We start from the raw sequence: 13,039 nt of genomic DNA, 5'->3' as shown, positions 1-13,039 counted from the left end.
TTATCCTATAATAAGAACTATAGTAAATTAGGTAGGGAGTAAAACTTAAATATATTTAAAACGTATTAATAATAAGTTAGTAAATTATAGAATAGGCTTAACTATATATTAGCTATTAGAACTATAGCCTAATATCTACTACTAGGAAAAAATATTATTTTAGTTAGGTACTACTAGAGGTAGACTTTATATATCTATAAGGTCTTCTAACTAGGGAGATATTAAATCTTTCTAGTAGTCCTGCTTTATATTCTATAGTTAAGCTATAGTTAAGCTAGATAAAGAAGTGTAGTAGGTATATTATAACCTATTCCTAATATATTCCTAATATATTCTAGGCGTTAATTATCTATAAGGGTAAGGATCTCTATTTAAAATCCTATATAAAGTTACCTTCTAAGTAATTATACTAATAGATATAGTAGTAATACCTTTTTTTACTATTATTTCTTTTAGTATATATATATATATACCTCCTCCTCCCTTAACACTATCTAATAGTAATATTAAGGAAGTAGTAAAGGTATTATAGCCTATACTTACTCTATAGCTTATATAATATAAGTTATTTATAACCTGTTATAAATATATTTCTAACTTATTATAGCCTAGTTCCTAAACTTAACCTAGCTCTAAACCTATCTCTAACTTAAAGGTTTCTATTCTATTAAAGAAATATATATTAGCTTTATAAATAAAGATAAAATCTTATGTATTATAAAGTGTAAAAAGCTTCTATAGTTCCTATTTAAGAGTAGCCTTAGAGGAGTATACTATAAGTAGAGGATAAAGTATTAGGATCCTAAAACTATATATAGTATAAGAGAATAGGTTTAGAATATATTACTAACACGTTACTATAGGTGTATATATAGCAAATCTTTATATTAAGCTTAGGTAACTTAATTATTTACCTTTTTAAAGAGTAGGTATTAATTCTATTAGATTAAGATATATTCTAGATAGATATATTATATAAGAGGTTATATAAGGCATAGGTAGAGATTCTAATAGTAATCTTCTACCTATAGGAAAAGAAGTGTACGCATTAAGAATAGGTTTGTAACATGTTTCTAATATATTATAGTTATTATACTTAGCTAAATTATTATAGATAAGGATATAACTAAGATATATTAAGTTACTATTACTAACTTCTTTTAGAAGTGTAAAGCACTTATAAAAAGACAAGTATTATAGAGGTATATTTACTTATAAGGATTCTATAGGACTACTATTAATATATATAATAAGTAGATAATAGGCAAGTTTTATAGCGCACTGTAACCTATTTATAACGTGTTTCTAACTTGTTTCTAGGACTTAGGCGCTATCTCTAGTTAATTAATCCCTATAAGCGTAACTAGCGCTAGTAACTTTAATCTTATATAAGATTTTGTTAAGTATATCTATAAAGAAGTATTTACAAAGTATATAAAAGAGAGCTAGATAATACTACCTCTTTATATCTAAGTAAATTACTATAGGCATTAATAGTAAAGGAATACTTTTAGCTTACTAACCTCCTCTTACGTAAGTAAATATATTCTAAACCTATTCTAAATATATTCCTAACTTGTTCTTATATAATTAGAATATAAACCCTCTAAAGATACCTAAAACTAGGTAATCTATAAGAAAAACCTAGTAATTACTACTAGGATTATATAATACTATAGTAAAATATTAAAAGAGGTATAGGAAAAACTAGAATCTTATTTAAATATAGCTAAGCAAGCAGGCTAGAAAGGATATAAAACTAGTAAGCATGTAAGTATTCTTAAGGCTACTTAGAAGTAAGTTTATAACCTATTCTTAACCTATTAGAATTATATAAGTAATATTATATAGTATATACTAGATAGATCTATAGGATATAAAAGAGTTTAAAGCCTAGAGCAAGTTTAGAATACACTATAACTATAGAACTCCTAATAGGCTTAAGCAAAGGTACCTTAAAAAGCTTTAGAGGGGAGAAAGTAAGTCTTACGCTAGCGTTATATATATTTACTAATTAAAATATATTTAGAATATATTTAGAATATATCTTATAATAATAATAATACTCTAGATAATAATAAAGCAAGTCTTGCTATATCTAACTTAACTAGATATATCTTAGTCCTAATAAGAAATAAAAGAGCACGCTTAAAAGCCTAAAGCTAGAGGGCAAGTAGTAGAGTAGTATTAGAAAGAAGTTTACTAGCCCCTTTTCTATCTTCTCTACTACTAGGCTCTTCTCCTCTACTAATAGTAACCTAAAGGTATGCTTTGCAAAATATATTTATAATATATTCCTAACTTATTATTAGTCTATAACTATAAACTTTATAATAAAAGGCTCTTCTTAGTAATTAGGCTCTAAAGAAGAGAAAAGAAAAGCTAGAGGTAGATAAGGAAGAACTTGTATAGAAAAAGGCACTATTTAAATTATAAAAGGTATAGTTTAAACTTAAGAAAAAGATAGCTACTTTTTATATAAGGTAGGGTTAGTCTATAAATATAGTAACTAGTTCCTAACTAGTTCTTAATATATTCTAGTCTATTATATAAGTATATATAAGTAGATAAATATATATTCTTTCTTCTTCTCTTTCTTCTTCTTTCTTCTTATACTTTATAAGAACTTTTTATATTTAAGAGTTTAATACTATTTTACTATCTATCTTTCCTAATATTATTAGATATAACTAGTTAATATAGTCTATAAAGATCTTTTAAAGTTAGTATATAATAAAACGTATTAGGAACATGTTATAAACTTGTTCTAATACTAAGTAGGATTTATACTAGCAATATATTAAGCTTAAGTTACTTCTATCTAATACTAGGGTATTCTCTCCTATAATATCCTACCTAAATAATAGGTATATAGTATTTCCTAGCAAGCTTTTCTACTAGGCTATTTAGGCTAGATTAGGGGTATAGGAACTTTATAGAGTATATATATATACAAGTTAGAACACGTTTATAATATATTAATAACTATTTTAGTATTACTTCTCTAATAGAGGTAATCTTATCTACTACCTTAAGAGGTATTATCCTAAGGTTTAAATAGCCCTAGTAAACTATAGTAGAATTATAATACAAGGTATTATAGAAGTAAGGATCTTCTATAGGAGCTTAATAGTAAATACTTAAGAACGTGTTCTAAACACGTTAATAATACGTTCTCTACTAGTAAAGTAGACTACACTAAGTGCCTCCTCTAAGGTTTAAGAACCCTCTAAGATAGCTAGTCTATAATAAGAAGTAGTAGCTAGAGTAGAGGCTAAAGAGGAAGTAGAGAGTAAAGAAGAGGAGTAAATAGTTGCTCCCCTTTACACTATAAATAATATTTAGTAAAAGTAGTAAAAAGGAGATATAAGTCTAGTCTCTTAAAATATATTTAGAATATATTAATAATATATTATAGCTAGACACCTATAAATACTAGATTCTTCTTTAATCTAAGGGACTACTAGAGCTTTATAATACCTATAAAAGTAAAAAAAAAAAGTTATATACTATTAAAGGACCCTATAAAAGTAAATAGTACTTTACTTTTAGTAGATAGAAAAAAAAAGAGAAGAGTAGAGAGTTTATTTTAGTAATTACTACTACCTCTTTAGGTTATATACTATTATATATTATTTATTAGAACCTATTCTTAATATATTCTTAATATGTTCCTACTTGTTACTATTATTATCTCTCTCCCCCTCTCTAGTATCTTCTCTATCCTCCCTATCCTCCCTAGGCTCTATAAAAGCATACTATAAGTAGAACTAGGTAGTATTCTAGTAGGAATTAGCAAGGTCTATACTAGTATTAAAGTAATAGTCTTAAAATATATTAGGAATAGGTTAATAATATATTATAAATAACTTACTATAGCTAGGATAATTATAAGTATAGATAGTATAAGGAACCTAATAACCTTAAATCCTTAGTAGGGTAGATATAGTAATAAAGTTAAGCTATAATAAGTTAGTAATATATTTTTAATAGGTTCTTACAGGCTATACCTTATTACTATTATAGCTAGTATAAGTCTTTTTCTAAATTATATTTAGGAGGGTATTAGTATTTATAAGGGGGCCTATAGTAGCTACTAGCTAGACTTAGAGAACTTTTATAAAATATATTAGTAATAAGTTTTAAATATATTCTAAATAACTTATAGTAAGGAGTATTCTAGTAATTATATATAACCTTTATATAGAAGTCTATATATATTAGTATAATAAGTTAAGAATAGGTTAATAATATATTTACTCTTTACCTTATAGACCTCCCTTATAAAGGGCTAGCTAGTCTTCTTAACTCTACTAACCTTATAGTAGGCTATATTAAGCCTATAATCTTTTTTAGTATAGGTATATAAAGTGCCCCTAGTACCTAGAATAGCCTAAGAATATTAGAACCTATTTAGAATATATTTAGAACCTATTCTTACTCTATATAAGGTACCCTTATTATTAATCTTAGTATAGTAGTAGCGCTCTCTACTTTCTATCTTAACTACCCTATTAGGGCTAACTATAGGCTATACCCTAATATTATCTAGGATATAGCTAAGGGTAAAGTACTATTAATAGTACTTCTATAACCTATTAAGAACATGTTCTAAATATATTTTAATCTACTTATATAGGATATAAGGGATATATTAGTAATAGGTATAGTAGTAGTAGCTTATAGTATTACTAGTATAGAATATATTTAGAATAGGTTTAGAACGCGTTATAAAATCTTATAGTATAATATTTAGTTAACCTCGCTTAGCTAGCTAGTAAAGCTTAGCATAGCCTAACCCTATGCTAAATACAAGTTCACGCAGCGCTAATTCCATGGTCATATGAACTGCGCCCTCAACCCTAGACGCTCTGCTCTGCTCCTTCCTGGCCAGTGCCTTGTCTCGCTCCTGCCTCAAGCCGCGGTGGTGCGCCACAGAACACCGCCTCTAAACAGCCCGTGCGCTCCTGCCCCAAGTAGCAATAGCTTCTTGCCAGCGACAACCTTGACAACAAAACATCTCAACTCCATCACCACTTCCTCCAGACTTTCCCACCCTTACTCTCCACTTCTCCCCCTTTCCCCCTCTCTCCTTCTTCCACCACTTCTTTCTCACCACTCTGTTTGCCCGCCATTTGCGCAACAGCACCATCACGCACGCACGGCAGTCGCCTCTCTTTTGGCAGCTCCCACTTTCAATTGTCAACCGCGATTCGACTACTGCTCTGTAAGCTCTTTCATGCCGCGCGCCCACCGCACTTACTAATCTTCACCGGCAGAACACAATGTCGACGCGGCGCTCTACGCGTCGCACTGCAGGCAAGGCTGCCGCCGCCGCCGCCCAGCTCGAGTCGGAGTTCCTCGCGCAGCCGCAGTCGACCATGACCACGACCATGACCACGACCACTTCCACGACCAAGGCCAGCACCAGGTCACGCGCAACTTCCGCGTCCACCACCACCGCCGCCGCCTGTCGTGTCACCAAGCGCAATACCAGGGCCGCCAAGGCTGCTGGCAATGGCTCACCACTACGCGCATTACAGTCGCCCGAGAGGAAGCGTAAGCGCGCTGCTCCTGGACAGACTGCGAGTGTAACACCAGAGCCCACCCCCTCAGGGCCAGCGCAAACCGACAACACCAATGTCGACGACGATGATATGGATGATGATGATCAAGAAGGCATTTTCTTCTCAAAGAGTGAGCCCCAAAACTTTCTTCTACCCCCAGACCACACTAATCTCCCCCTTCCATCAAGCCAATGGTAATGTTTCCCTTTCTCAATCCGACGCCCACACCATCTCTCTTTTCCATCAAGGTACCCCTGTTTTTCTTTTCAAGGGCGACGAGGAGGCGGATCTCAAAGCCGAGAATGACGTTTTGCGCAACAAGATTCTCCAGCTTGAAGCGCGTGTCGTTGAGCTCGAGAAAGCCAACTTGGACCTTGTCAAAGACAATGGTCGCGTCACAGACGCCTATGATGAGCTTTGCGACAAGTTCGCTTCGCTTGAGCTCGAGGCTTTGAGGCCCGCTCGCTTTCCTTCGCCCCTTGGTCTTTCTGAACCAGATTTTTCTGGTGCCGTTTCTGCGGCCTCTTCTCATTACGCTCCCTCAATTGGGACCTTTTCTCCAGAAGTCTCTCGTCCCTGCTCCCCGTCGCTGGCCAGCGCTGCTGGCAATTGGGTTTCCAGCCCCAATAAGCCTAAAGCTATTGAGCCTGACGCTAACACATCTGAACCAGAGTTTGATACACAATTGCAGAATTTCCCTGCAACTGGCCCTGCGCAACCCATGTTTGTCAGCGGCAACGAGTCTGCTAGAGCACTTCTCACAAAGCTTGAGAATGCTGCCAAGGAGCCTCGTGAAGGCCAATCATCGGTCCCGGTCACTGAAGATGTTTCCTCTCCCCCCGACCCCGACGTCAACATGGAGTCTACACCTCAACATGCATCCACCAAGCGAACCCGAGAGGAAGCGGCTACACCTGAGCGTGCGCGTCCTTTTTCGCCCTCGAGCCTGATTAGGCGATCAGTTTCCGCCGTGAAGTCGATCGGGAGACTCTTCTCTGCTATAACCCTAGAGACTCCTCCTCAGAATCCTTCCCCTCCACAAGTAGCCCCACCCCCGTCCATCTTGACCGAAACACTTTCGACTCCACCAACTCCAGTTGGGGCGAGCAAGAAAACACCTGCGAAGAAGAAGACCAACCATCTGATGAGGACACTGCTAAAGGGCACTGACCCTACCGATACCCGCAAGGCAGAAGATTGGGCCAAGCAGATCATCCCCAGTCTCAAGAATGATCCCGCATTCCGCCAGAAGCGCAAGCGTCTTGAGACACCAGTACTTGTCAGGAACATCAACAACTTCCCCTCTGCTAAGCCTTGGGAAGCTGGCTTTGGTGACCCGCTTGCAGACCTGGATGACGATGATGTCGCACCAGTATGGGCTGTTTACCTCGACATGGTAGCAGAAGAAGCAGAAGAAGCAGAAGAAGAAGAACGCACGGCCAAAAAACACAAGACTGCCCATGGGGCCAGTGTGAATCACGAAGAAGTTTCAACCATCACCGAACACCATGCCGCCAGCAACAGCCAAAGTGCCTCCAACCACGATCTCCAACCTCGCAGATCTATTGAACCCTCGCCCATGTTTAACACTTCTCTTTCTCACCATCAAGGTGAAAATGTGTTCAAGGAACTACGTGGACATCATTCGGCGGCCGAAATCCGTACGACTGATCGTGAAGTCCTCCAGTCTGCTACCAATGCCGCTATCCAACCCCACAGCCCCGGTATGGGTTCGTTCAGCGTTCCCGATGACTCTGACGAAGAAGACTCTGTTCTGAATGACAACGTTGGCTTGCCTGCCGCTCCCGTCTGGACTCAAGCCCCTCCTCCTGCCCCAGTTCCTGCACACGCTCCGCTGCCAGGAGGTGCCCCAGCTGATGCTTCCTCAACCACCATCACAGAGAAGCATGTCGATGAGGTCGAGCGCCAGCGCCAGAAACTGATGAAGTTCACCCCGGCCAAGCCCAGCCGTCTCCGTGAGGCCACCTTCCCTTCACCTAGTCTGCTTTCGGACGCAGGTAACGAGTCCATTCTCATGACCACCCCTGCTCACACCGCTGCTGTAAACTCCATTTTCAATGGAATGCCTGGTGCAGAAGTCATCTACCTCGAGCCGAGTGATCAGGCTGCCTTAGCCAACATTCTTACTTCAGACACCTACAAGGACCAATTTCTGGGTCTCTTGCAACCTCCTATCATCTCATACGACTCGGATGAGGAAGACCTCAGCCCCGTATAGATGATCGTGCTCCTGAATTTTCTTCTTGGTTTTTTGATTCCCATTGCTTTGATTCGTGTTTATTCTGGTGTTACTGGAGAACAGACTGCCTCATGCAGATTAACTGGGTGACTTTTGTATAGAAATTGGCGCTTGGCTGGCATGATTGATGAAGCGCGCTGTATACCCAATGACGGTCTGTCGTTCACACTGGGCATTGATTGGCCCCAATTGTACTTTTAACATGTTTGTAATACATGATGACATCCTTGTTACAATCCCCTCCTTGCTGTGCATATCTGCCTGATGTTTAATTTTTGTCACACCGCTACATTCCCATGAACATACATGCAAAAACAGTGCTGGTAGCTGCGGAATGAGGAGTGAGTTGATATCGTCCTTTGAAGATATAGCCAGATTCTATTCTACGCATAGCATGCCACGCATGAATAATGCCTGATTGGCTTCATCTGTCACACGTTTCAGAAGCGTTTTGCACGCTGATCCTCTACATTGTTCACTTGTGGGTTACTGTGGCTATGTCACGTACTTGCTCGTACCCCTTTCAATACTGCTTCAATTTATTTTCATACGCCTGGGATTCGCTGATGATACTTCTTGCAGGCATGAAAAATGGTAGAGCATGGTGGCAAGGTCATGTAAATTTCTCCGTGGGAGTGAGAGCTAGGTGTGGAGAGCACGGTGAGTGGTTCTTGAGTATGTTTTGGTGTGGTGGTGGATTTATCGTTGTAGTACTACTAGTTGTATACTACGACTACGAAAGAAGTAATCGCTTGTTATAATTGCCTATTACATCTTGTAGGGTCATCCATTACCTAGATTATTAGATGAAACATTATATATATATATATAAATAAATCGCGCACATCCTACCATTAACCATCCCACCCTATGACCCCTCAATATCCTTTCCCACATCTCCCGGCAGTGCCACTCCTTCCTTACAGCCCTCTCACCAAAGCCGCCGCTCGCTCAACCAGACCCTCCTTTCCCTGTATATCTAACCACCCCCTCGCCTTTTCAACAACCAATTCCCAACTCCCCCTCAGCCCGGCCAGCTTCTCCTCCATGACCGCAACCGCCACCGCCGTAGCCACCACATCCAATTCCTCTCCCTCTTTGCGCTGCAAGCCGCGTACCATGGCCTCCGAGAGCCCCAGTCCGTTTCTGAGCACTTCTTCTAGTCTGTTGTTCCAACTCCATGCGCCGCTGAAGGATTGAAGTGCGATGAGGCGGTGGAGGAAGAGCGCGGGCTCCTGTGTTAAAGATGGAGGTGGAGGCGTAGCTGGACGGTCAGGTGTATGGTCCATACGGGCCAGGCTTGCGTCTGAAACCATGTTGCGTGATGTCCTCGTCGTGCTCTTCTTTGAGTTATCACCTGCACTGGCGAGGGAATGTGCAGAGTTGGAGGCGGCAAAAGTTGGGGCGTAGCCTGCGAATATTGGAGAGGAACCTGGACTGGTGGGGGAATAGCTGGGTGAGCTGTAGTTGCTGGAGTCTTTCTGTTCAGCCCCTGTAGCAATGGTATTGGTGAAATCGTGATCAGCAGAGAACCAGGAGCCGTATTGGGCTGCTGGGAGGGGGGCAGGGGGTCCGGTACGGGATGGAGACATGCCACCACCTATGGCAGTTAAAGTTTTCCTATTCTTGTTGTCTTGATGCAGCGTCATGAGGCCCATTTGATAGTCCTGCAAGGCCTTTGCATCGCTGGTATTCGGTACTGGAGCAGCACTTGAATTTCCGAAGAGGCCGCCAGAACGTTGTCCTGGGATTCCTGGTGCGGATTGTGCTGGACCACTTCTAAACAGCGCAGAACCAGATGGTTGTCCCTGTGCTTGTGACGTACTCCATCCGCGGGCAGAAGAAGCGGCCCCAAAGGCTGTGGGAGCAGCAGCAGATCCAAAGGCGGTGGGAGTAGCAGCAGATGCTTGACCGAAAAGCATTGCCCTATCTGTATATGCCGGAGCAGCAGCCTTAGTGGCGTATTGAACTGCGGGTCGGGCATGAGAAGCGAAGGGGTCTATAAGCGATCGAGAGTCAGCCCGTATGGTCGAGTCAAAGCCCTGAATCTGTGCGCCACGATGCTCGTATATTTCAAGCAGATTTGAGGAAGACTCACTGGTGGATGTTGTTTCCGTGTGCTCATGTTCCAACCATTCCCAATCTTCCGAATCCTTACTGAGCTCTGACGACTTGCTCTCCTTCGTCTCCACTGCGACAAACGAGCACCACTTGCCACCAACTTGGAACTGCACACCCAGTCGAACTGCCTCGCACTCCACCATATCTGAAAACTTGCCCTCCATTCTTGTCTTTAGTAAGATGCCTTTATCATCTCTGGCCTCAGAAAGCCAACCACGGCCTTGCTCCAACTCAGAAATGGCTTTCTTGGCAGCAAGTTGGTGGATGATTTCACCAGGTGTGTCAAGGATCTGGATAGGGATCTCTAGCTCGAGGGGACCGTGGGCGCTGGTGCCCCGCAGCACGATTGATTTTGGTGTGATTGAGGGAGCTTCGGGCCCGAGGAGAAGATAGATGCTGGTTCGATTGAATGCGAAGAGAGCTGGGATATGTTGTGGGGCTTGGATAATCTTGGGCACAGGAACCTTAGGCAAATGTGCATAACGAGCTTCGCCTGTGTGATCGTCCGATGAGGGTTCTTCTTCGTCGAGATCGACTGAAGTGTCGAATAGAGAGATTGGCTTCTTCTGATTATGGTCAGCAATCAGAGTGAGCATCTCTTTGAAATCTTGGAAAAGATGTACTGTTGCCTCATTCTGTTCCTTCAAGTCGAGCTTCACCTTCAGGCTGTCGGCGATCTTCTCGATGATCTCAAAATCTTCATCTTCCTTTGCTGAAGAAGCTCTGTATTTGACTTCTAGACTGTAGTCGGTGATATGAGGTGACAACGCTCCCTTTAGCATTCGCACAACTTTGTTGTCCAGCATCTCGCCCTCGCCTACCGTTTGGGAAAAACCATTTCCGGCTTTTGCTATACCCTCAATCAGAGCATGAGAAACACCATTGCCCATTCCAAGTGTGAAAACCCGGATGGGTGCCCTACTCTGCCCAATAGATTCATTGAGATACGTGAAAAGGTCCTGTTGGTTCCAGATCTCGCCATCTGTTAACAACATGATTTCAAGCGGTATGTCTTTGTACCGCTGCTCAATAGTTGCTTTGAGTGGCTTCAACATTTCCGTACCGCCGTAGTCTGCACAAAAAGTCGCGATGTGACTGGTAGCTTCGTCGAGACTTTTTTGGCTATACGTCACACTTTGTGGCCAGAGAAAGGAGTAGTTCGACCCGAAACGGCAAATGTTAAACTTGACACCAACAGGTAATGATCTCAGGAACACCTTTAGCGCTTGGACAGCCAGATTATTTCTATCGCCTCGCATACTACCACTTTGATCACAGACAAAAACGATTTCGGGCTTCTCAGCAGGTAGTCTAAATCTTGGTACCAAGGTTGCCATCAACGCGCGGTGATTTGGGATAGTAGGGTGGCTCTCCAGTACTGCCTTAGGAACTCCGATGTCTTTCACGATGATTTGCACAACAAAATCTGTTTCGAGTGAAGCTGTTCCTAGCGTCAAGGATGCTGAAGCTTTGTTCATTGCTGGCTCTGCATGTGGTGCGGTTGAAACTGTTCCCATGGCCATTGCAATGGGATGAGACGGTGACTGTATCTTTTGTATAAAGGATCCATCTGCCATTTCAGTATCGACTGTGATTGAGATGCTTTTGCCATATCCTTCCGTAGTGTCGCTAGTGCGCAAAGTCCCGGGGTAGCTCCCATATCTGGGACAAATGACGTTCGGGATCGTATAGCGAATCCCATCAACTTCCATGTCATGCTTGAGTTCACCAAGGTAGATGGTCTTCACAATGATCTTCGCACCGGGCGGAATATTCCCAACGGTTGTGTGAAACACATCGGATGCATCTGGAAGCTGCTCCAGAAGCCCGGCTGTCTCACCTCTGGCGACAGCTTCCTTGAAGATGGCTTTCGCTTTCTCCTTCTCTTTGACTTCGCCTACAATAGTCCGATCTCCCACATGACAAGTGAATCCCACAACGCTGACACCATCATACAACGGGAATGTATATCTATGAAAGAAGGATTAGTGGAAGGATTGACACTGGCGTATCTGATAGACTCGCCTCACTTCTTTAATGCCCTTTTCATAAGAAGGGTTCAGGAAAATCTGGGTAAGCACTGTTCTCGAGGTTGTCGCAAGGATTGTGGCATGGGCTTCGAGTTCAACAACCGGCAGATAGTTTTTCTCGATTTGCCATGTATTGGGTTGAGTGATGTAATACAACCCGCATACGTGACGGCGCCATGGTGGCTGGTTTCCGTATGACATATTTTGTCAGATTTGAGATGGGAATGTAGACTTTGACTGGTACGTGGGCTTGGACAGCTCTTCTGCGAACTCAAAGAACCGGAACAGAGTCAAAGTGTGTGCGATGCAAGACACGCACGATAATGGATAATTTTCCAGATTGCTGAAACCCTAGAGGATTGTGGATCGTTGAAGGATGAAGAATAAGTCACGATCTTTTTATCGTGAAGAATACGTTGGGTGCCTGGCAGGGTGCCTAGTTAGACCTGGTGCCTGATGCTGTTTGCCCCGCTTGTCCAGCGCCTGCCCTAGTGTTGAGTGAAAGGTAACTAGACGATTTGCATTGATTTAACAGGTGAAAATGACAGAAATGCTTCCGAGTAAGGCCAAGAACCTCATTACAGGCTTAAGAGAGCTTTGAGGTGTCTCGATCCCACGTGCGGAGTCACGGTGCTGGAGGCCTAAATGGTGCCTAGATTGGTGGCGTTGAGGGGTTCCAGCCAAAACAGAGGCAGCCGGTGGCATTGCTAATCGAACAAGGCGCCGTTTTGCAGATGAAAGTCATGGAGGATCGTAATAGCTTGCGCAGTTGTTATATTATTAAAAAAAACACTCTACAACCAGGCATTGATGTAGAAGAGACGTCCGAGGATGGGTCGAGCTGTGTACTTGCCTACGGACAGGCCCACCATACCGACATAGGTTAGACAGAGATTGGACCCTGAACCAGGGACAGGCTGTTGGAAAAGTTGAGATCATCATCAACGCATGCCACCAAGCAATGCGACAATTAGTGACCCCATTCTACCACGCTTTCCCTGAATTTCACTGTTCGTTGCATCGCTTGTTCTGTACTTCGCGCGGCTTCCACGAGTTATCCG

General features: G+C 41.8%; 2 protein-coding genes across 2 annotated transcripts; one reads left to right on the top strand and one right to left on the bottom strand.

Annotated features, from left to right (window-relative positions):
- Positions 1-5,285: 5,285 nt before the first annotated feature.
- Positions 5,286-7,806, top strand: IAQ61_003045 (uncharacterized protein; the record flags this gene model as incomplete). Its single annotated transcript, XM_066095810.1, has 2 exons — positions 5,286-5,697; positions 6,239-7,806. The coding sequence occupies 2 exons, from the start codon at positions 5,286-5,288 to the stop codon at positions 7,804-7,806; spliced, it is 1,980 nt and encodes a 659-aa protein (XP_065954055.1).
- A 941-nt stretch (positions 7,807-8,747) lies between these two features.
- Positions 8,748-12,156, bottom strand: IAQ61_003044 (uncharacterized protein; the record flags this gene model as incomplete). Its single annotated transcript, XM_066095809.1, has 5 exons — positions 8,748-9,826; positions 9,926-10,514; positions 10,572-11,919; positions 11,974-12,028; positions 12,144-12,156. 5 exons carry the CDS (start codon positions 12,154-12,156, stop codon positions 8,748-8,750), a joined length of 3,084 nt encoding a protein of 1,027 aa, XP_065954054.1.
- Positions 12,157-13,039: the final 883 nt, after the last annotated feature.

The sequence above is a fragment of the Plenodomus lingam genome, assembly GCF_022343315.1.
Source record: "Plenodomus lingam strain CAN1 chromosome Unknown contig_17, whole genome shotgun sequence".
Classification (NCBI taxonomy): Eukaryota; Fungi; Ascomycota; class Dothideomycetes; order Pleosporales; family Leptosphaeriaceae; genus Plenodomus; species Plenodomus lingam.
This window is presented reverse-complemented; position numbering and strand designations above follow the sequence as displayed.